Here is a 21,382-nt window from a genome sequence, read left to right as displayed (position 1 = left end):
AGGCTCAGTGGGACGTGCAGTCTACTCCTCCTATTTCTTGTTCATGCACCTTGCATTACCAGTGTCAATTACATCTTTTTTTTTGTCCTAACTCATGATGATAGAAATTAGCTGACTCAGGAACCTGTGCATGAATATTAATAAAATTGGCATTTGAGGGAAATGATGAACATTGAATCCTCTGTCTTTGCAGCACCTAGCAAACTTCTGATTGATTTATTATTGTCATATATATGTGTACAATGAAAAGTATTGTTTCTTGCGTGCTATATAGACAAAGCGTATTGTTCATAGGAAAGGAGAGGGTGCAGAATGTAGTATTACAGTCATAGTTAGGGTGTAGAGAAAGATCAACTTAATGTGAGGTAGGTCCATTCAAAAGTCTGATGGCAGCAGGGAAGAAGCAATTCTTGAGTTGAGTGTCAAGCTAATCAAGATTGCTGGAGGTATGGTTAACTGTTGTAGACAACCAGTGATGTATGCATGCCAGAGTCAATGTCGAATATGCTTCACAACATTTCAACTGTAACTGAAAAGACAGGGTGAAGATTCTTCAACTGTGTTTGATAATGGGCAGATACTAGGGTTAGTATTATGGCAGCATGGTGGCAGTGGTTAGCACTGCTGCCTCACAGCACCAGGAATCTGGGTTCAATTCCGGCCTCAGGTGGTGTGTGAAGTTTCCATATTCTCTCTGTGTCTGTGTGGGTTTCCTCCGGGTGCTTTGGTTTCCTCCCACAGTTCAAAGATGTGCAGGTTAGGTTGATTGGCCGTGCTCAATTGCCCCCTCCATATCAGTGAGAACAACGAAATAAGAAGCCTGACAACACCAGGTTTAAGTCCAACCGATTTATTTGATAGTAAACTTACAAGCTTTCGAGGTTTCCCTCTTTGTCAGGTGAATGGAGAGTTCTGGCCTGAGACAGAGCATATAATGACACAGACAGTTTACAGATTACTGATTAGAATGCGAATCTTTACAACTAACCTGCTATTCAAGTCTTAAAGTGGCTAACAGTGTGAGTGGAAGGAGCACTGAGCACAAGTTAAAGAGATGTGTATTGTCTCCAGACAGTACGGTAAGTGGGGTTTTGCAAACCCAGGAGAGTCATGAGGGCTACAGGTAGTGCAACATGAACCCAAGATCTCTGTTGAGACCGTCTTCATGTGTGCGGAACTTGGCTATCAGTCTCTGCTCAGTGACTGCGCTGTCGTGTGTCGTGAAGGCCGCCTTGGAGAATGCTTAGCCGAAGGTTAGAGGCCGAACGCACGCCCACATCAAGTCTCAATACCAGGTTAAAGTCCAGCAGGTTTATTTGGAATCACGAGCCTTCTGAGTGCTGCTCCTTCCTCGGATGAGCCCACCCCAATCCAACGCCAGCATCACCACATCATCCCTTAGTGTCGGAGAATTAGTAGGGTAAATACGTGGAGTTATGGGGGATAGGGCCTAGGTGGGATTGTTGGCAGTGCAGGTTTGATAGCAAATGGCCGCCTTCTGCACTTTAGGGATTCTATGGAACAAAGTGGCCAATTGACCAAAGGGCTGTCACTAAGATCAAACATATTTAAAATTTGAATTTACCTGCAGAGGACAATGTCTGTAGTGGGGGCTGTTATGTTTTCTCTCCTGATGGTGAATAACTTGCATTTTCAGTCAGTTTCAATAATTCTCTGACCTTCCACCTTGTTGAATTATACTATATGACGTGGGAATCATGTTGATTGCAGTATAAACTTTGACCACATGGTGGAACCAAATTAAAACTTTTACTCTTACAGACTTTGTTAAAGTTGACAAAATATAATTTAGCAATAATAGTGATTTCCAGCAAAGGTGTTATTTGAGTTTAAAAATAACCGCAATGTTTCTTCTTCCAGTGATTGTCTGTTACTCCTACACGAGTACCACTCCCACGCCAGCTTCAACTACAGTACCTGGCGGGAGTGTGGCAACGGTCAAATCTCCCAGACCTGCCAGTCCAGCTTCCAATGTCGTTGTACTGCCAAGCGGTAGCACGGTGTATGTCAAAAGTAAGTGCCATTTGTTCAGGCTAATATTAATATTTCAGGCCAGATCTGTGCCCAACTCTTAGCTACAGAGATCGTCTGTTTGAAAATACTGTGCTGCATGCTGGGTTTAAAATTGCATAACATCAAGACACTCTTCGTGCTCTGCTGCATATATCCCTTGTGGAGACTGTGAGCCAGTTGTCTGCTCTGTGGTATTCTGGGAATGTACCTTGGAATGCTGAAGTAAAACCAGTGCCAAAAATTCACTGCAGGCCCCCGAGTTAATGAAAGGAAAAAGGCCGGGTTATGCTTTAAGAACATTTAATTTATGGTTTTCCTACAGAGTTGCTTATAGTATGTTGACGTATGTAGTATTTTTAAATGACCGGAGTATATATGATGCTCCTGTATCCAGTGTCTTCAGCCATTTCTTGATATCACGAGCAGTGAATCGAGTTGGCTGAAGACAAATCTGTTATACTGGGGACCGAGATGGGTCATCCACTCTGCGCTTCTGGCACAAATTGTTGCGAATGCTTTAGCCTTTTGTACCGATGTGCTGAGCTCCTCCATCATTGAGAATAGAGATATTTGTGGACCCTCCAACTCCAGTAAGTTGTTTAATTGTCCACCATCATTCTCGACTGTCCAGAGATATGCGGGTTAAGTTGATTGGCCATGCTAAAACTGCCCCTTAGTGTTCTGAGATGCGCAGGTTAGAGGGATTAGCCAGTAAATATGTAGGGATAAGAGGTAGGGCCTGGGTGGGATTGTGGTTGGTGCAGACTTAATGGGCCAAATGGCCCCTTTCTGCACTGTCGGGTTTCTATAATTCTATGACTGGATGGGGCAGAACTTACAGAGCTTTGATCTGATCCGATGGCTGTGGGATTGCTTAGCTCTGTCTGTTACTTGCTGCTTATGCTGTTTGGCATGCAAGTAGTCCTGTGTTGTAGCTTCATTAGGTTGACACCTCATTTTTAAGTATGCATATGCTCTTAGCATGTCCAGTTGCACTCATAAGTTCATAAGATGTAAGAGCAGAATTAGGCCATTCAGCCCACTGAGTCCACTCCATCATTCGATCGTGGTTGATGTGCTCCTCATTCCCATTTTCTGGATTTCTCCCCATAACCCTTCAACCCGTTACCAATTAAAAATGTCTAACTCCTCCTTAAATTTACTCATGGTCCCAGCATCCATTGCACTTTGGGGTAGCGAATTCCACAGATTCACAACCCTTTGGGAGAAGTAGTTTCTCCTCAACTCTGTTTTAAATTTGCTAGCCCTTATCCGAAGACTTTTTACTGACAGGGTTGTTTTGCTGGCTTAATGGTAACAGTAAAATGGGGGATATGGGCTATGAGGTTAAAAATTGTGGCCGAGTACAATTATGCCACTGCTGATGATCCACAGTGTCGCACAGATGCCCAATCTTGAGCTGCTAGATCTATTTGAAGTCTATCCCATTTAGCATGGCGGTAGTGCCACACAACAAAAGGAGCGAATGTGAAGGCGGGACTTTGTTTCCACAAGCACTCTGTGCTGATCACTCCCACTGTTGCTGTCACGGACAGATGCATTTGCGCAGGCTGGTTGGTGAGGATGAGATCAAGTATGTTTTCCCTCTTGTTGGTTGCCTGACCACCTGCCGTGGACTTGGTTGAGCAGCTATGTCTGTAAGACCCAGCCAGCTCAATCTGTGGTGGTACTATGGAAATACTCTTAGTGATGGGCATTGAATTGCCCCCACCTGAAGCACATTCTGCTCCCTCCAAGTGGTGTTCAACATAGAGGAGCACTGATTCATCAGCTGAGGAGGGATGGTATGCGGTAAATCAGCAGAATGGTTCCTTGCATATTTTTGACCAGGTGCCATGTGACTTAATGAGGTCCAAAGTTGCTGTTGACCACTTGTAGGACAGCTCACTCCTGAGAGTATAACACTTCCACCACCTCTGCTCAGTCTGTCCTGCTGTTGGGACAGGACGTACCTAGGAATGGTGGTATCTGGGGCATTATCTATAAGTAATGATTCTGTGAGAATGACTAAGTCAGGCTGTTGCTTGACAGCTCTCCCAACTTTGGCACAAGCCTATCAGATGTTAGTAAGGAGGATTTTGCAGGATTGATAGGCCTGGGTTTGCTGTGTTGTTTCCGGTGCCTAGGCCGATACTGGGCAGTCTGTGTGGTGTTATTCCTTTTTGTTGCCTTTGTAGCAATTAGATACACTGTCACCAAGCTAGACTGTTTCAGAGGGCATTTATGAGGCAACCACATACGGTGGTCAGACCAGGTAAAGACAGCAGGTTTCCTTTCCAGAGGATACTACTGAACCAGATGAGCTTTTCCGACAATCGACAACGGTTTCATGGTCGTCGTTATATTTTTAATTCCGGATTTTTAGTGAATTAAAATTCCTCCATCTGCTGTGGTGGGATTTGAACCCAGGTCCCCAGAGCATTATCTTGGATCTCTGGATTACTGAATGTTGTGGCAGTGACAAAAGATTGTAGGTTTGAACCTTGGACTGAGCTGAGGTTAGTTGATTTCATCTGGGGCTTGGGGAGAGAGAGAGGATGGAGCAGTGAAAATAGTTTCCAAACCTGTTTGCTGTTTGTGGACCTCTGCTTTTGAGAAAGTGCTGTGTGCGAATGCTAGGTGATGGCAGGATCATGCTGGGATTTGATCATTATGATTGATAGATTTGTTGGCACACCCCTCCAGGCTCACAAATGAAAAATGGATATTCGGACCAAGAAGTAGTGGAACTGACGGATGTGGGTTGGAGGAATTACTAAGTATTTCATTGAAAATAACTTGCTTCTTCTGCACCTCATTCATGACGATGCTTCCTTTTAAACCAAGGCGTTAGCTGCGCTGATGAAGATGACAAACCTCGCAAGCGCAGGCGTACAAATTCATCAAGTTCTTCCCCAGTGGTGCTTAAAGAAGTTCCCAAGTCGATCACGCCAGTCGCCAAATCGATTGCAGTTCCCGTGGGAAGCAGCCCGAAAGTAAGCAACATTATGCAGAGCATCGCAAACTCCATTCCCTCGCACATGTCACCGGTGAAAATTACTTTTACCAAACCTACCACCCAAACAACAAACACAGCTACTCAGAAGGTGAGTCGGGACTCTGCGGTGGCCTTTGGTTAAACTGAAGTTTTTTTTTTAAATGTCACTTCTTCCTCAAAATCTGTTTAAAAATATCATCAGCAGGCCTGGGACTGAAATCTCCGGGCCTGTGAGCCTCCCCCCACCAGGAGTTTTTCACTCCAATGGGGTTGCCTGACCCTGCCCCCACCTCCATCCCAGAGGGCCAGGTGCTGGGGAGATGCCCCCTGGGCATTGCCATTGCCACCTTGGCAGTGTCAATATCAAGGCCCAAACTGCTGCAAAAGTCAATGTCTCTAGGAGGGGGTACTATTGGTAACAAAATTGCAAAGGTGTCCTGGAAAACAGGATTTTGGAAGCTTATGTACTGCATCCTGAAGGACACTAATGTTCTTTGTGGGAAACATGTTTCCTTTGAGTACATTTTGCTTTGGCCCTGTATTTCCCCAGTGTGTTTTTTTTAACTGATGGTCTTCAGTGTTTCATGGTATAACCTGTGGGTGAAAATAGTTTGTTTTTAACTATGTATTTCCATTAATTGAATAAATCATGAGCAATGATGAATTTTATTATTCCAGCAGTTGCCACAATTAATCATGTAAATCTGTTTGTTCAAAAATAGGTAATAATCGTAACTACATCGCCAAGTTCAACCTTTGTACCTAATATTTTGTCCAAGTCTCACAATTATGCAGCCGTCACCAAGCTTGTGCCAACGTCTGTTATCACCACTGCCACTCAAAGACAGCCAGTGGTCATTACTGCCACGCAGCCGCCTTTTACAGCTGGTAGTGCGCCCTCTCCTTCGTCCACGTCCATCACTGCTGCTGCCACATCTATGATTTCATCAACATCTTCTGTTGTGATGTCAACAATAGCCCAAGGTAATGGAAAGAAAGCGTAGGTTTGAGAAATCTGCCTTTGTGATTGTGCATCCTTTCAAGAAGTCCTCTTCACCTCAATGCAGAATATTATTAAATATGTGAAAATTACATTAATAAACTGGAATTATGAACTAAGATTAGTTTTGAGATTGAAGTAATGTCCTATACTACAAGAATGAAACTTGGGTTGTTTATTGAGATCCTGCAAGGTGTCAACTTTGCCCAAGTTATTCACTCTCGCATCTGACTTAGAAGATATTGAATTTATCCCCAAATCTGGAGGCTGTATCTCTTTCTCAACAAGCAAAACATGTTAAACACTGCAACCTCTTCTTTTCAGGATGATAATGCTGCTCGCTTTTTCACAGTAGGACTGCCCTGTTCATAGTGATTAAGATAGTTCCCACAGTCAAATCGATATGATGTGAACTGACAGCTCTTAATGATTTCGGTTACAGTCCATCAGATTTCTTCTTGCTCTGAATTACCGGGTAATATGTGGCAGGTCAGAAGAAAAAAAAACTTGAAATTTAGTGCTTTACAGTCAATGAAATATATTTGAAGGGTAGCCACTATTACACTGTAGACAAACTCAACAGGCAATTTGCACACAGCAAGATCCCACAAACAGTGATGAGATGATGGCCAGATAATCTGTTTAAGCCATGTTCTTTAAGGGATTATTGTTGGTCAGGACTCAGAAGCGATCTCCCATGTTCTCCTCAAAAAGTGACATTCGCACTCATCTGAGAGGGAAGTCTTGGTTTAACATCTCATCTGAAAGACTGACAGCTAGGACTTTCTCCGTACTGTACAACCTGGACTAATTGTTCAAGTCCTGGGAGTGAACTTGTATTGCAAATATTATATTGTTGGTAATTTTAAGGAATCCTAAGTCAAGATGCCGGACACAACTTTAGTTGGAGCGTTTTATATTAAAAAAAACTGATTGTTTTGTCTTTATGAAAGGTGCATCTGGTACTGCAGTTAAAGTTACCGCAGCCAGGCTTCAATCCCCCAAAGCACTTATGGGGTCCCCAACCCAGATTTTGACGCAGTTTCCCAAACAGCAACAGCAGCAACAGCAGCAGCAAATGTCACAATCTCCACAACAACAGTCCCAACAGTCTCAAACATCACCTGGTGTCAAACCCACCATTCAAATCAAACAGGAATCGGGTAAGTTGAAAATGCAGGAAAGATTTTGTATCCATTTTCTTTGTGAGGAGAACGCGAGCTACCCAATGGTGATGAAAATACCAATTTCAATGCATGATCTATTTTGTTGCATCATCTCAGCTGAAATGTGTTTATTTTTGCGTTATAAATGTCTGTAACCTGAGTGTTTACATCTATATCAGCTTGCAGCATGTTGTATCTTCTCTGATTCAGTGTCGACAAGCTTTAATTTTTTTGTTAATCACTTAATTTTCTTCTGGTTTGTGCTTTGTATTCGCAAGATTTTTTAACTTTTGTGGACAGGATGTGTGACATGCAGCTATTTGAGGATTGAGTTTAGCTTCTTTAATGAACTTATAATGCTGTCCCGTGTTTTGGAGTAAACATGATAATTCACTATGTTGTCTGTTATATACTCTTTATCAGTAGCATTCATTTGAATGTCTAACCTGGAGTGACCACTGTTGCAGACTTTATGGCTGAATTCTCCCATCCTGCTCGCCACTGGAATTGTTGCAGGTGGGCAGGGGGGAGACCATGCAAAGGTCCATTGACCTTGGGCGGTTTTGAGATGAGTACGGCTGGAGAATCCCACCCCATGTGTGCATCTTTGGTAAATAGAGTTTGTTGCAGGAAATACATTATAAGTCAGAGAATGTGACACCCTCTTGGAGACTTGAGTAATATTTTCCCGCTGTTTCAACGTAAAGTAATTGCAGATGCAAAGATGAAATAGGTTCAGTGGCAAAGTTATTGATCTTTTGGGCTTGTTTAGATGAGGATTATAGAGCCTGTTTGCCATAAATCTTAAATGCTTGATTCCATTAATGTGCAGCCATCTTAAGCTACTAGCACTAACATGTCCTAGTTTATTACTTAGGTTTATTTATAAATCAAGGGCATTACCAACAGTCCATCATAAGCTATCAGACCCAAGAAATTCAGTAGTAAAACTATGAATAAGCATAAAAGGGTCAAAGTGTTTTGAGATTAAGGTTGCCAAGGCTTGCATTGTGTGTGTGATCTAGGAGCTATAATTTGGGCACCCTGATCTTGGTAGTTAAAGGCGCTGCCCAGTATGGTAACAAATCATATAGACGAAAGCTCCTAGCCTTAGTCATGAGCCATTGTTAACTCATCTTAGACAGATTGGCATTAGTACTCTTCAATTAATGAGTGAGCTGAAACTATCACATTTTCTGATAGCTATCCAGTTATTTCTGTAGGAAAGTGCATGTGTGTAGTCACTGGGTGAAGAGAGGATAAGATTGACTGCGGTGCTATCCACAGACAATTACTCTGCCATATTCGTTTATGGGTGTTGCTAGCAAGGCCACACTGGGAAGATGGTGGTGCAGTATTATGTCCCTGAACTAATGCTCTGATGGCCCAGGATAATGCTCTGGGGAACTTCGGTTCAAATCCATGCCAGCTAATGGAATTTAAATTCAAATTAATAAATCGGGAATTGAGAGCTAATTTCAGTAATAGTGACCATGAAACTATCAAAAAAACCCATCTCTTTCATTAATGTCCTTCAGGGAGTGAAATCTGTCGTCCTTACCTGGCCTGGCCTACATGTAACTCCAGATCCACAGCACTATGGTTGACTCTTAACTACCCTCTGAAATGGCCGAGCACTTAAAGGTGGGATGCAAATGCTAGCATTGCCAGCGATACCCACATCACATGAAGAATAAAGAAAAATAAATTAATGCCCATTCCTAGCTGCCCTCAAGAAGGTGGTGGTGAGTCTATTTGATGTATAACGGGCTTTCAGCATTGGTGAAACTAATCCTGCACAAGCCCACCTTGGGAGCAGAATCGCTGAACCAAGTGAGGAGGAACAAAATTGCAAGTAAAGCAACTTCTTTCTTTCTTGATTTATCCAGTACTAAGGGCACCTTTTAGCGCTGTTCGTCCTGTGGCCCCTGGTCCCAAGATGATGCCAGAGGGCGTTGTTATTTCAGGTGTGCACAGCAAATGTAGATTGTATTAAATTAGACTTTAGTGTCACAGATCCTGACACTGATAAGCGACTAAAAAGCGAGGAATTAACCTTGAAATTTCAAACAGAATTACGTAATGATCCAATGTCAATGTATTCAATTCTTGACTCTGAATTTGTTAGTCATGGGGTCAAGCTTCAGACCAGATGTTTGAGCACGTAATCTAGGCTTGCATGCCAATGCCATACCAAGGCCGTGCTACATTGTTGGATGAGACATTGAACCAAGGTCTGGTCTACATTCTCAGATGAATATAAAAGATTTTGTGGCACCATTTCAAAGAAGAACAAAGTGTTGCCCCTGATATCTTGGTTAATATTTTTCCTTTAATCAACATTACTAAAGCAAATTATTTGCCATTCACCTCATTGTTTATATGTTCCTGCTGTGTGCAAATTGGCTGCTGACACTGACTACACTTCACGTTTGTTCTTTCAGGGTTTGGAGCATGGGGGAATCCAGATGTAGTTCACTCCCCATTTTAAAGTCTTTCATTACGTTTTAAAAAAATATTTCTATTAAAATTCCTGTGTGCCTTCTGCCAGTGATATTGATTGGTCTCTACTGTCCCCTGCCTGAAGGATGTTAATATGATTCTTGAGCGGGGAGCAAGTAGAGGTGTGTTATTTGTGGTGCGATACACACAATTGGAGGAAGTGGGAGACAAATGAAGCATGCATGCGGGCCATAAGTGGTGATGGGTTTGCACATGGTGAAAAATGATGATGGTGATTTACTCAGGCCCCCCACCCCATCAGTACCCTCTTGCGAAAGAGTTTTCCAACCCAGCGCTTTCAACTCTGCATTGTATCAAGGATCTTTTCCCTTCTACCTCTTAGAACCTTACTTTCAGTGCAGATTTTTGTTCCAATTGTGATGATTTGTTAATAACTATATGTTGTCATCAGAGGAAACCACAATTATGCATCTGTGCTACTTTATAGAAGAGTTTATCATCAATATATCAAATATCCCAAATGCATAACACTTTCTATATATTTTGCTGCTTGCATGAATTTTATTCAGGTATGCTTTCTGGCCTCCAAGTGAAGGATGTTTCTAGATCATTACTGTTAACAGCTTATATAGTTGTATGTGCTCCACATTCAAAATCTTAGTTTTAAGTGATGTCATCAACTGAGCCTTGGCATGTCTGTAGTCAGCTGGAAACAAAGAACAAAGAAAATTACAGCACAGGAACAGGCTGTTTGACCCTTCAAGCCTGCACTGACCATACTGCCTGCCTTAACTAAAACCCCCTACCCTTCCGGAGATCATATCCCCCTATTCCCATCCTAGTCATGTATTTGTCAAGACACCATCGCTACCGTATCTGCTTCCACTAGCTCCCCTGGCAACGAGTTCCAGGCACCCATTACCCTCTGTGTAAAAAATCTGCCTCCTACATCTTCTTTAAACCTTGCCCCTCGAACCTTAAACCTGTGCCCCCTAGTAATTGACTCTTCCAACTAGGGAAAAAGCTTCTGACTATCCACTCTGTCTATGCCTCTCATAATCTTGTTGACTTCTATCAGATCTCTCCTCAACCTCCATTGTTCCACCTCTCCAACCTCTCCTCATAGCTAATGCCCTCCATACCAGGCAACATCCTGGTAAATCTTTTCTGTACCCTCTCCAAAGCCGCCACATCTTCTGGTAATGTGGCAATCAGAATTGAACAGTATATTCCAAGTGTGGCCTAACTAAGGTTCTATAAAGCTGTAACATGACTTTCCAATTTTTAACTCGATCCCCTGGCCGATGAAGGCAAGCATGCCATATGCCTTCTTGACCACCTTCTCCACCTGCATTGCCACTTTCAGTGACCTGTGTACCTGTACACCCAGATCCCTTTGCCTATCAATATTCTTAAGGGTTTTGCCATTTACTTATATTATCTGTATTAGACCTTCCAAAATGCATTATGTCACATTTGTCTGGATTAAACTCCATCTTGTGGTATGCCGGGATTGGTCTGACGTAAACACAGTAAAAAGTCTGACAACACCAGGTTTTAGTCCAACCGATTTATTTGATAATAGACTCTCAAGCTTTCGGGACGAAGGGGCTAACCCCGAAAGCTTGTGAGTCTATTATCAAATAAATCGGTTGGACTAAAACCTGGTGTTGTCAGACTTTTTACTGTATTAAACTCCATCTGCCATCTCTCCACCCAAGTCTCCAACTGATCTATATCCTGCTGTATCCTCTGATGGTCCTCATTGCTGTCTGCAAATCCACCAACCTTTGTGTCATCTGCAACATGTGCTTCAATGTAAGCTGTCTAAGGGTGGCAGAACACTGGTATTTCAGGACAAAATGCTTCTTAAATTTAAAGCCCTGGTTAAAGTCCAACAGTTTTATTTGGTAGCACGATCTTTTGGAACATTGCCCTTTCATTAGGTGAATCAAAGAGCAACGCTCCGAAAGCTTATGCTACCAAATAAACCTGTTAGACTTTAGCCTGGTGTTGTGAAACTACTTGCTGTTTCCACCCCAGTCCAATGCTGGCATCTCCACATCACAAATTTAAAGCACCAGTGGATGGGGAGAAAACTGACTGCAACTGTAAGCAAATGCTTTGGCCATTTGTCCAGTGGCTTTTGCCATGTCCTATTCGCTTTCCTATTGTTTAACTGTCCAGATGCTATAGGTTGGGAATAGCAATCTCTTGTCTCCTTGCTATACTCAATTTGTCAGATTACCTTTTAAAATGTACTTTTGTTCTACATGGCACAACCCTTTTCAACAGATCAATACTTCATACTGCAATGCAGGTCGCTGTTAAAGCTGTATTTTCCTTAGAGATAGGAATGATATTATATTAAACCATCACTGATAACCTTAATTGTAGCTTACATTTTTGACAGGCGTCAAGATTATAACTCAGCAGATGCAGCCGAGTAAAATCTTGCCAAAACCAGTTACGATGCCCAGTACCAGCACTTCGCCCATCATGGTGGTTAGCAGCAATGGCGCCATCATGACAACCAAGTTGGTTACCACACCAACAGGTAAGCCTTGGCTTAGCAGAATATTAAAAAGCATGTAAAGATTATTTCATCAGTGATTCTGTTCTTGTATTTTGAGGGAATGGCATTTCCTGTTTTTATCAAAATTAGTTGCATGTTAAATTGTGGTGCAGCTCATTATTTAAAAGAAGTATCTCTTCGAATGTACCAGGTACCCAAACTACCTACACACGTCCTACATTGAATCCTACCATCAGTGCCCGTATGGCAGCGTCTACAGGATCCACTACCTACATGAAAACTACGAGTGGAAGCATCATCACTGTAGTACCAAAGTCACTAGCCACATCCCTCGGAGGAAAGATTATCAGCAGTAGTATCATGTCTGGTTAGTGTTCACTTGTAAATTGACTCTAACAACGAAAATTTCCTAAAGGATAGCAAAGTCACTTGGCTAGGATTTAGAATTCTGCTGCTTTGATATTTTTGGATACGCTTCATCCATCCTGCAGCTCTGCGATATTGGAATGTTTTGAGCCCAAATTTAAATCCTAAGGAATTGGTTTTTTTTCGGACCCCAAGTCTCCTGCCTCAGTAGATAAATTCTAAAATTAATTAAATCGATTCATGCAGGAAGTGTTGGTTCATTTGGTAAAACTATTGACTTTAAATGTGCAACTACAAATGTGTAGTCAACACTTCAGTACATCTTATCACCCTTGGCACAGTTTTCTGATGATCTTATTTTTAAAGTCCTTTCCACTACTGTCAATTTAAGATTAATGTCAGGCCCATGTCACATTTCTATACTTATGCCAGCCTTTGCCTTTGTGATCCGCAGGAACTTGAGGACAGGGAAGGAAGTGAAAATTAGTTGAGAAAAGGCTTGGGAACGCAATTTCTCTTGGGGGACTTTCTCATCCTAACAGATGACCCTTTTTGAACGAAAAGTGGGTCACCTTTGTGAGGGGACAGAGTTTATAGAGCAAGACATCACTGAACTTGTAAAAGGGAAGGAGGAAATATGGGATTAATAAGGAATTGTTTGCAATTAAATTAATTAGGGTGTGATATTGAATTTTTTCCTGTCAGTCTGCTTTGAGGAAATGAATAAGAAGTCTCATAACACCAGGTTAAAATCCAACAGGTTTATTTGGTAGCTAAAGCCACTAGATTTCAGAATGCTGCTCCTTCATCTTACTTGATGAAGGAGCAGTGCTCCAAAAGCTAGTGGCTTTAGCTACCAAATAAACCTGTTGGACTTTAACCTGGTGTTGTGAGACTTCTTATTGTGTTTACCCCAGTCCAATGCTAGCATCTCCTCTTGATGAAATGAAGCATGTGGTCCGTTGATTAGTGTTCAAATTATGGTCAGATCCTTAGAATTACAAAGTATTTACAGCACAGAAGCACACCATGTTTATATACATCACTCCCGTCGCCTTATTTATTATTTTTAATTACTTTTCTTCTTAGCCTTAAAGTGTGGGAACAATAACTATCAGGTGGTTTATTTGTCAGTGTACTTTGTTTTATAACTACTTTTATTTAAAATCTCTTACTTGCTCTGTTTGTCATTCCCAAGTTTAAAGTTTGTATATTTGTCTCACAAGTAGGCGTATGTTAACACTGCAATGAAGTTAGTGTGAAAATCCCCTAGTCACCACACTCCAGTGCCTGTTCAGGTACACTGAGGGCGAATTTAACATGGCCAAGGCACCTAGCCAGCATATCTTTCAGATTGTAACGAACCTTGGGCGTAAACGCATGCAGGTCATTGATATCGTGCTCATATTCCAGTTAGCCTAATCTCAATTATATTGATCCATTTTAATGCATTTCCTCTAGGAACAACAACAAAAATAACTACTATCCCAATGACGTCTATGACGTCAAAGCCAAATGTCATTGTTGTGCAGAAGACTGCAGGAAAGGGAACAACCATCCAGGGCATTCCGGGTAAAAACGTAGTCACAACATTGTTGAATGCTGGGGTAAGTTCACAGTTAATCTGCAGACATAAAATATCAAGCTTTCACCCTCCATTCAACTGCTGTTTGATCCCCAGGTGAAGGTCACTGAAAAATTTCAGATATCACAAAATTAGGAAACAGGCAAAATGATACACCAGCAAAAGTGTTCAGTTGCAGCAAAAGAGGGTTGAATATGGATGTGCACCGATGATTCCCCAGCATCACTGACTCCCTGTTTTAACCCTGAGCAAAAAAGGGGATGGGAAAAATAGATGAGGGGGTAATAAGTCATTCTAACCAGTGTTGTGTATCCTACAGTGACTGCTTTAAAAGATATGGGTTATGTTTATTTGTCTGGATAGTTTGGGGTGGACACTGATCCAATAAAGAGAGGAAAAGATAATTTGGAAGTTCATAATGAAAAATATATAAATTTGCTTGGAAACTGGATTTAATATATAGATGATGTCTCATTTCTAGAACAATTATATGGTCATCACCATCACCACCTTCTCAAGCTAGGGATGGGCAACAAATGCTCACCAGCCAGTGATGCCCATGTCCCATGAATGAATAAAAAAATCACAGTAACTTGTACTAATGTAGTGACTTAAATATAGTAAAACACTTCAAAGTGCTTCATAGGGATAATATAAAAAAAATCAAGCCAAATAAGTTGCTATTAAGACAGGTGACCAAAAGTTTGGTCAAAGAGAGAAGTTTTAAGGAGCTTCTTAAAAGAAGGAAGTGTGAAAGAGAGTTGGAGAGGTTTAGGCTTGGAATTCCAAAGTTTAGGGCCCAGGCAACTGAAGGCATAGTCCCAGAAATGGAGAAACGTAAAGTTTTGCAGGGTTATAGCAGATACAGAATTAGGGAGGGGGAAGCTGTGAAGAGATCTTAAAGCAAGCCTTTGTTTAACTGGGAGGCAATGTGGGTCAGCGCGCAACGGGGTGACAGGTGAATGGGACCCTGCACAAGTAAAGATCCAGGCTGTAGAGATTTGGATGATGTCTTGGTTACAAAGGAGGAACATAGGAGGACAGCCAGGAATGTGTTAATTAGTCAATATAGGTAACAAGCATAGATGAGTGTTTCAATAGCAGGTGAACTAAGACATGGTTGAAGATGTGATGCTACTGAGACCTTTGTAATCCAGGACCAAATATGAAACCATATCATAAAATTGTGTTGTGGCATTTGCCTAAGGCAGGGTTAAAATGTGTTTGAAGGAAGTATTACAGCACTGAGACACTTTTGCATGTTTCAAATATTGAGCTTCTTCCGTAACAAATATCAAAATAATTTTTAAAGACACGAAGTTTTAGCCGTTTTTGTGTCGATCTGTGTGTTGTGCTGAATTTGGGTTGAAAAATTGTACTTTAGCCCTCAAAACTTTTACTTGTCTATTTATCCCCCACTTCTCCTTTTTCAATCTGCCTGCCAGGGTGAAAAGACCATTCAGGCAGTACCTGCAGGGACAAAACCAGCAATTATCACTGCAACAAGGCCCATCACTAAAATGATTGTGGCTCAGCCAAAAGGGGTAGGTTCGTCAGTACAGCCCACCACAAAAATCATCCCCACCAAAATTCTCTACGGACAGCAAGGGAAAACGCAGGTGAGTGGGTTCTAAAGCTGCAGAAATAAAAAGTGGAAAAGGGTGACATCTGAAATTATTAACTCTCTCTCTGTCTCTCAACCTGGTCATTCTCAGATCCTTTCTGAGTTGCGCACTATCACCGATCCTTGCTCTCTGACATTCACACTTACTTTTCATCCCTAAGAGTATTGACATAAGTGTCCGTAAGCATGTTTTTTGTGAAACTGTGATATTTAACAACATCTGTTTCACACATGATCTCCATTTTGTTACTGTTCTTCACTGGGAAGCTTTGACTATATAAGTTGATTTTTACATCGCAGAAGGTGACCACGTTTTAGTGTGCAGGATGGATTTCCTTTATTGAGTTTATTTTTTAGCTTGTGTAATAATCACCAAGCCAGGCAACGATATCTGCAGTGGCTACATGGAGCTGTCCGAGCCCTCAACTGAGTTTTGTCAGGGGACAGTCTTCACTGATGTGTCATTTGACTGGGTTGCACCACATCCGCAGTCCAGGTTCTCTGCTTGGCCCACTTGCGCCCAGCTAAAAGTTTTGAGTTAAAACCTAAGGTTTTTTCTCTTCCTTACTCCCTGCTTCTTTCTCTTTCCCCTCCTCTGTACGTGCAAATGTTCCTGGTGAAAATAAGAAGCAGCCTTTATTTTTTCATGCAGCTGTCCCAAGCATCATCTATGTTGTCTACTTTGTTTTCCTTCACTGATTTTTATCAGCATTAGTGATGAGTTTTTTCATCAGCGAGTTACCAAACATAGTAAATAAGAGCAGGAGTATGCCCCTCAAGTTGCATCGGCATTCTGGATGATCTTAAGAACATAAGAAATAGGAGCAGGAGTAGGCCATCTAGCCCTTCGAGCCTGCCCCGCCACTCAATAAGATCATGGCTGATCTGTTGTGGCTCAGTTCCACTTTCCCGCCCTCTCCCCATAACCCTTAATCCCCTCTCTTATCAAGAACCCATCAACCCGCTTCTTAAAAATATTTAGCGAGGCAGCCTCCACCACTTCAACGGGCAGAGAATTCCAGAGATTCACCACCCTTTGAGTGAAGAAGTTCCTCCTCAACTCCGTTCTAAACCGCCTCCCCTTTATCTTGAGGCTGTGCCCCCTAGTCCTACCGTCTTTTTTGAGCGGGAAGAGTCTCTCCACCTCTATCCTATCCATCCCATTCATCATCTTATACGTCTCAATGAGATCTCCCCTCATTCTTCTAAACTCTAGCGAGTACAAGCCTAGTTTATTCAGCCTCTCCTCATAGCTCAACCCCCTCAACTCCGGTATCAGCCTAGTGAACCTCCTCTGCACTCCCTCCAGGGCCAAAATATCCTTGCACAGGTGCGGCGCCCAAAACTGCACACAGTACTCCAGCTGCGGCCTCACCAATGCCCTATACAGCTGCAGCAAGACCTCCCTACTTTTATATTCAATCCCCCTCGCTATGAAGGCCAGCATCCCATTCGCCTTCCTGACCACCTGCTGCACCTGCAAGCTGGGTTTTTGCGACTCATGCACAAGGACCCCGAGGTCCCTCTGCACCGTCGCCTGCTGCAGTTTTTCGCCCCGTAAGTAATAGTCCTTCCTACCATTCTTCCTACCAAAGTGGACCACCTCACACTTGCCAACATTAAATTCCATTTGCCATTTCCTGGCCCATTCGCCCAGCCTATCTAGATCCTTCTGCAGACTCTCCACACCCTCCGCACAATTTGCCTTTCCCCCAATCTTGGTGTCATCAGCAAATTTCGACACCCTGCACTCGGTTCCCTCCTCCAGATCATCTATATAAATGGTAAATAGCTGAGGCCCCAGCACCGACCCCTGGGGCACCCCACTAGTCACCAACCGCCAATCCGAATAGCACCCGTTGACCCCCACTCTCTGCCTCCTATTTGACAACCAATCCTCTATCCACGCTAACACCCTACCCCCAACTCCATGTCCCCTGACCTTCTGCAATAACCTCTTGTGAGGTACCTTGTCAAACGCCTTCTGAAAATCCAGAAAGACCACATCCACCGGCTCTCCTCTGTCCACTGCCCTAGACACATCCTCATAGAACTCCAGTAAATTTGTCAGACACGACTTCCCTTTAATGAAACCGTGTTGCGTCCGCCCTATCAAGCAATTCCCTTCAAGATGCCTCGCAATTTCCTCCTTAATGACGGATTCTAACATTTTACCTACCACAGACGTTAAACTAACCGGCCTATAATTCCCCGCCTTTTGCCTGGCACCCTTCTTAAACAACGGCGTAACATTAGCCGTTTTCCAATCTTCCGGCACTTCCCCGGAATCCAGCGACGTCTGGAAAATAACCACCAAGGCATCCACTATAACCTCCGCCATTTCTTTCAGAACCCTCGGATGCATTCCATCCGGTCCTGGTGACTTGTCCACAATCAGCCCCTCCAGTCTGTCGAGCACCACCTCTCTAGTAACAGTAATGTCATTAAGACCCTCCATTCCTACCACCTTTCCATCGCTAACACCCGGCAAATTATTCACGTCCTCCTCCGTGAAGACAGAAACAAAAAAGTTATTCAAGACCTTAGCCATATCCCCATCCCCTACCACTAGGTCCCCTTTCTCATCCTCTAAAGGACCAACATTCACCCTAGCCAGCCTCTTCCTTTTTATATATTTATAAAAACTCTTGCTATCCTTTTTTATATTAAGTGCTAGCCCAGCCTCATAGCTTCTCCTACCCTCCTTTATCAACTTCTTTGTCAATCTTTGTTGACATTTAAACCTTTCCCAATCCTCTTCTCGCCCACTGCTCTTAGCTACTCTAAATTCCTCCGCTTTTAATTTAACACTTTCCTTCACCTCCTTCGTTATCCACGGCTTATTACCTCTCTTCCTACTGTCCTTTTTAACCATCGGAATAAATTTCCGCTGAGCACCAAGAAAGATCTCCTTAAAGATCCTCCACTGCTCCTCAGCAGACCTACCTTCCAACGCACTCCCCCAGTCCACATTCGCCAATTCTTCTCTCATCCTACCATACTCCCCTCTATTCAAACAAAGGACGCGTGTCCGGGAACCCACTTTCTCCTCCTCCATCTGCACCAGAAACTCCACCATACAATGATCACTCTCTCCAAGAGGATCCTTCACCGCAAGGTCCCTAATTCTACCCGCCTCATTACATAGCACCAGATCCAAGATAGCTCGCTCCCTCGTCGGCTCCAACACACACTGTTCAAGGAAATTATCCCGGCAGCATTCCAAGAACTCCTCCTCGAGCCCACCTCGTCCAACATGGGTCGACCAATCAATATGCAGATTGAAATCTCCCATAACTACTGCCGTCCCATTCCTGCACGCCGCACTTATTTGCGTGTTAACAGCCCGCCCCATCTCCAGATCATTATTCGGGGGCCTATAGACGACACCTACCAGCGTCTTCCTCCCTTTGCTGTTCCTAATCTCCACCCACAACGATTCCACGTTCTGCTCTTTGGCTCCGATATCATCCCTTGCTACCACCTTGATACTATCCTTAATCAGCAGAGCTACGCCACCCCCTCTTTCCTCCTGCCTATCCTTCCTAAACACTTGATAGCCCTGTACATTCATCTCCCAGTCCCTGTCACCTTGCAGCCACGTCTCTGTAATGGCCACCAGATCGTATCCATTTGTGTCGATCTGCGCCACCAGCTCATCCACTTTATTCCGAATGCTTCGTGCATTCAGATAAAGCGCTTTCATCCCAGCCTTCACCTGGACCCTATTTGCCGTAACGCCACCAATTGGGACATCCTCGGCCTCTTCCCTTACCTGTACCCTATCCTTAACTTTAGACCTCGTAGCGTCACCTACCCTCACACCCTCCCCCCCCCCTAATTAGTTTAAAGCCCTGTCTACAGTGCTCTTTACTCGATTCGCCAACACTCTGGTCCCAGCACGATTCAGACCAACCCCATCCCGCCCGAACAAGTCCCACCTACCCCAATACTGGTGCGAATGCCCCATAAATTCGAACCCAACTCTTATCTCAATGCCATACATGGTGGCACAGTGGTTAACACTGCTGCCTCAGAGAGCCAGGGACCCAGTTTGACTACCAGCTTGGGTCACTGTCTGTGTGGAGTTTGCTCATTGTCTGTGTCTGCATGAGTTTCATCAGGTGCTCTGGTTTCCTCCCACAATCCAAAGATGTGCGAGTTAGGTGGATTGGTCATGATAAATTGCCCGGTAGTGTCAGGGGAATTAGCAGGGTAACTATATGGGGTTACAGGGATAGGACCTGGGTGGGATTGTTGTCAGTGCGGGCTCAGTGATCTGAATTGCCTTCCTCTACACTGAGGATTCTATGATACTCCAGCTCTCCCCTTGTACCTTTTGATGTCTTTAATGTCAAGAAATCTTATTTCCTTCTTAAATATATTCAGTGACTTGGTCTCCCTAGCCATCTGTGTTAGAGAATTCCACAAGTTTGCCACCCTCTGAGTGAAGAGGTTTCTCTTTATCTCAGTCCTAAATGGCCTTTCCTTATCCTGAGTCAGTGAATCCTTATTCCAGATTCTCAAGCAGGGGGAAACATCATCCTAGCATCTGACCTGTCCAGCCCTGTCAGAATTTTGTCTCGTTCAGAGATCCCCCCCCTTATTCTTCTAACTGCAGTGAATACAGCCCAGTTAACCTAATATGTCCAGACCTAGGCTTGCTGTTGGTAAAACAAGGAGAGGAAGTTGGATGTCCGTCAATATATGGGAAAATATGAGACTTGGATGTTGCTGAGCTACTCTCTTAAGTCAGTCATAGTGAGTGAGCTATTGAAATAGGTACTCAAATAGCAATGGGATGTTCATTCCTGAATTGCAGTTGTGCAGCTAGGTCAGTGTAACATTTGCTTGATGGCAGGCATCCATTCGATCAGTAGGGAGAAAGCTGCTGTCTTAACCATAACCAGTTGTGTTCCACTGGGACTGTTGCTGATTGCTGTATATATTAATGATTTAGACTATGATGTGGATGGCACGATTGGGAAATTTGTAGATGAAACAAAAATTGACTGTGTAGACGATAGTGGAGAGAATCGCTGTCGACTCCAGATTTATACCAATGGTTTGGTTGAATGGACAGAGATGTGGAAAATGGAATTCAATCCAGAGTTAAATGTGAGTTAATGCATCTGGGAAGGGAAAACAAAGCAAAACAGGAAGATATTGAAAGGGGTTGGGGAAGTGAGACCTTGGAATGCACGTCCATAGGTCATTGAAAGTGGCAAGACATGGTGATCAAGAAAGCATATAGAGTGCTTTCTGTTATTGGGCAAGGTATTGAATATAAAAGCTGGAGTTTTGTGTACAGTACTGGTCACATTACAGGAATGACCTGGAGAGAGTGCAGAGATTTACAGGGACGTTGCTATATTTGAAGATTACAGCTACGAGGGGAGATTGGATAGGCTAGGGTTCTTTTCCTTAGAACAAAGGAGGCTAAGGGGCGACCTAATTGAGGTGTATTAAAATTATGAGGGCCGAGACAGGGTAGAGAGGAAAGACTTGTTTCCCCTAACGGACAGGTCACTTGCCAGGGGGCACAGATTTAAGGTGATCGGTAGAAAGAGCGAGGAGACATAAGAAAAACGTTTTTCACCCAGAGGGTGG

General features: G+C 43.2%; 1 protein-coding gene across 6 annotated transcripts in view; it reads left to right on the top strand.

The window, feature by feature from the left end:
* Positions 1-21,382, top strand: part of emsy (EMSY transcriptional repressor, BRCA2 interacting) — a 73,498-nt gene that overhangs the window by 18,939 nt on the left and 33,177 nt on the right. For 3 of the 6 annotated variants that reach the window (XM_080197687.1, XM_080197688.1, XM_080197693.1), the window contains exons 6-14: positions 1,882-2,034; positions 4,882-5,141; positions 5,755-6,016; positions 6,986-7,195; positions 9,088-9,165; positions 12,075-12,218; positions 12,388-12,564; positions 14,025-14,170; positions 15,594-15,767. In XM_080197687.1, the coding sequence (XP_080053813.1) occupies positions 1,882-2,034; positions 4,882-5,141; positions 5,755-6,016; positions 6,986-7,195; positions 9,088-9,165; positions 12,075-12,218; positions 12,388-12,564; positions 14,025-14,170; positions 15,594-15,767 (1,604 nt within the window). The remainder of the gene's footprint in view (positions 1-1,881; positions 2,035-4,881; positions 5,142-5,754; positions 6,017-6,985; positions 7,196-9,087; positions 9,166-12,074; positions 12,219-12,387; positions 12,565-14,024; positions 14,171-15,593; positions 15,768-21,382) is intronic. The other 3 variants (XM_080197689.1, XM_080197691.1, XM_080197692.1) reach the window with 2 other exon arrangements.

This window comes from Carcharhinus amblyrhynchos, chromosome 10 (assembly GCF_965287045.1).
Source record: "Carcharhinus amblyrhynchos chromosome 10, sCarAmb.v2.hapA, whole genome shotgun sequence".
Lineage (NCBI taxonomy): Eukaryota > Metazoa > Chordata > Chondrichthyes > Carcharhiniformes > Carcharhinidae > Carcharhinus > Carcharhinus amblyrhynchos.
The sequence above is the reverse complement of the archived record's forward strand: the minus strand, read 5'-3'. Positions and strand labels throughout refer to the sequence as shown.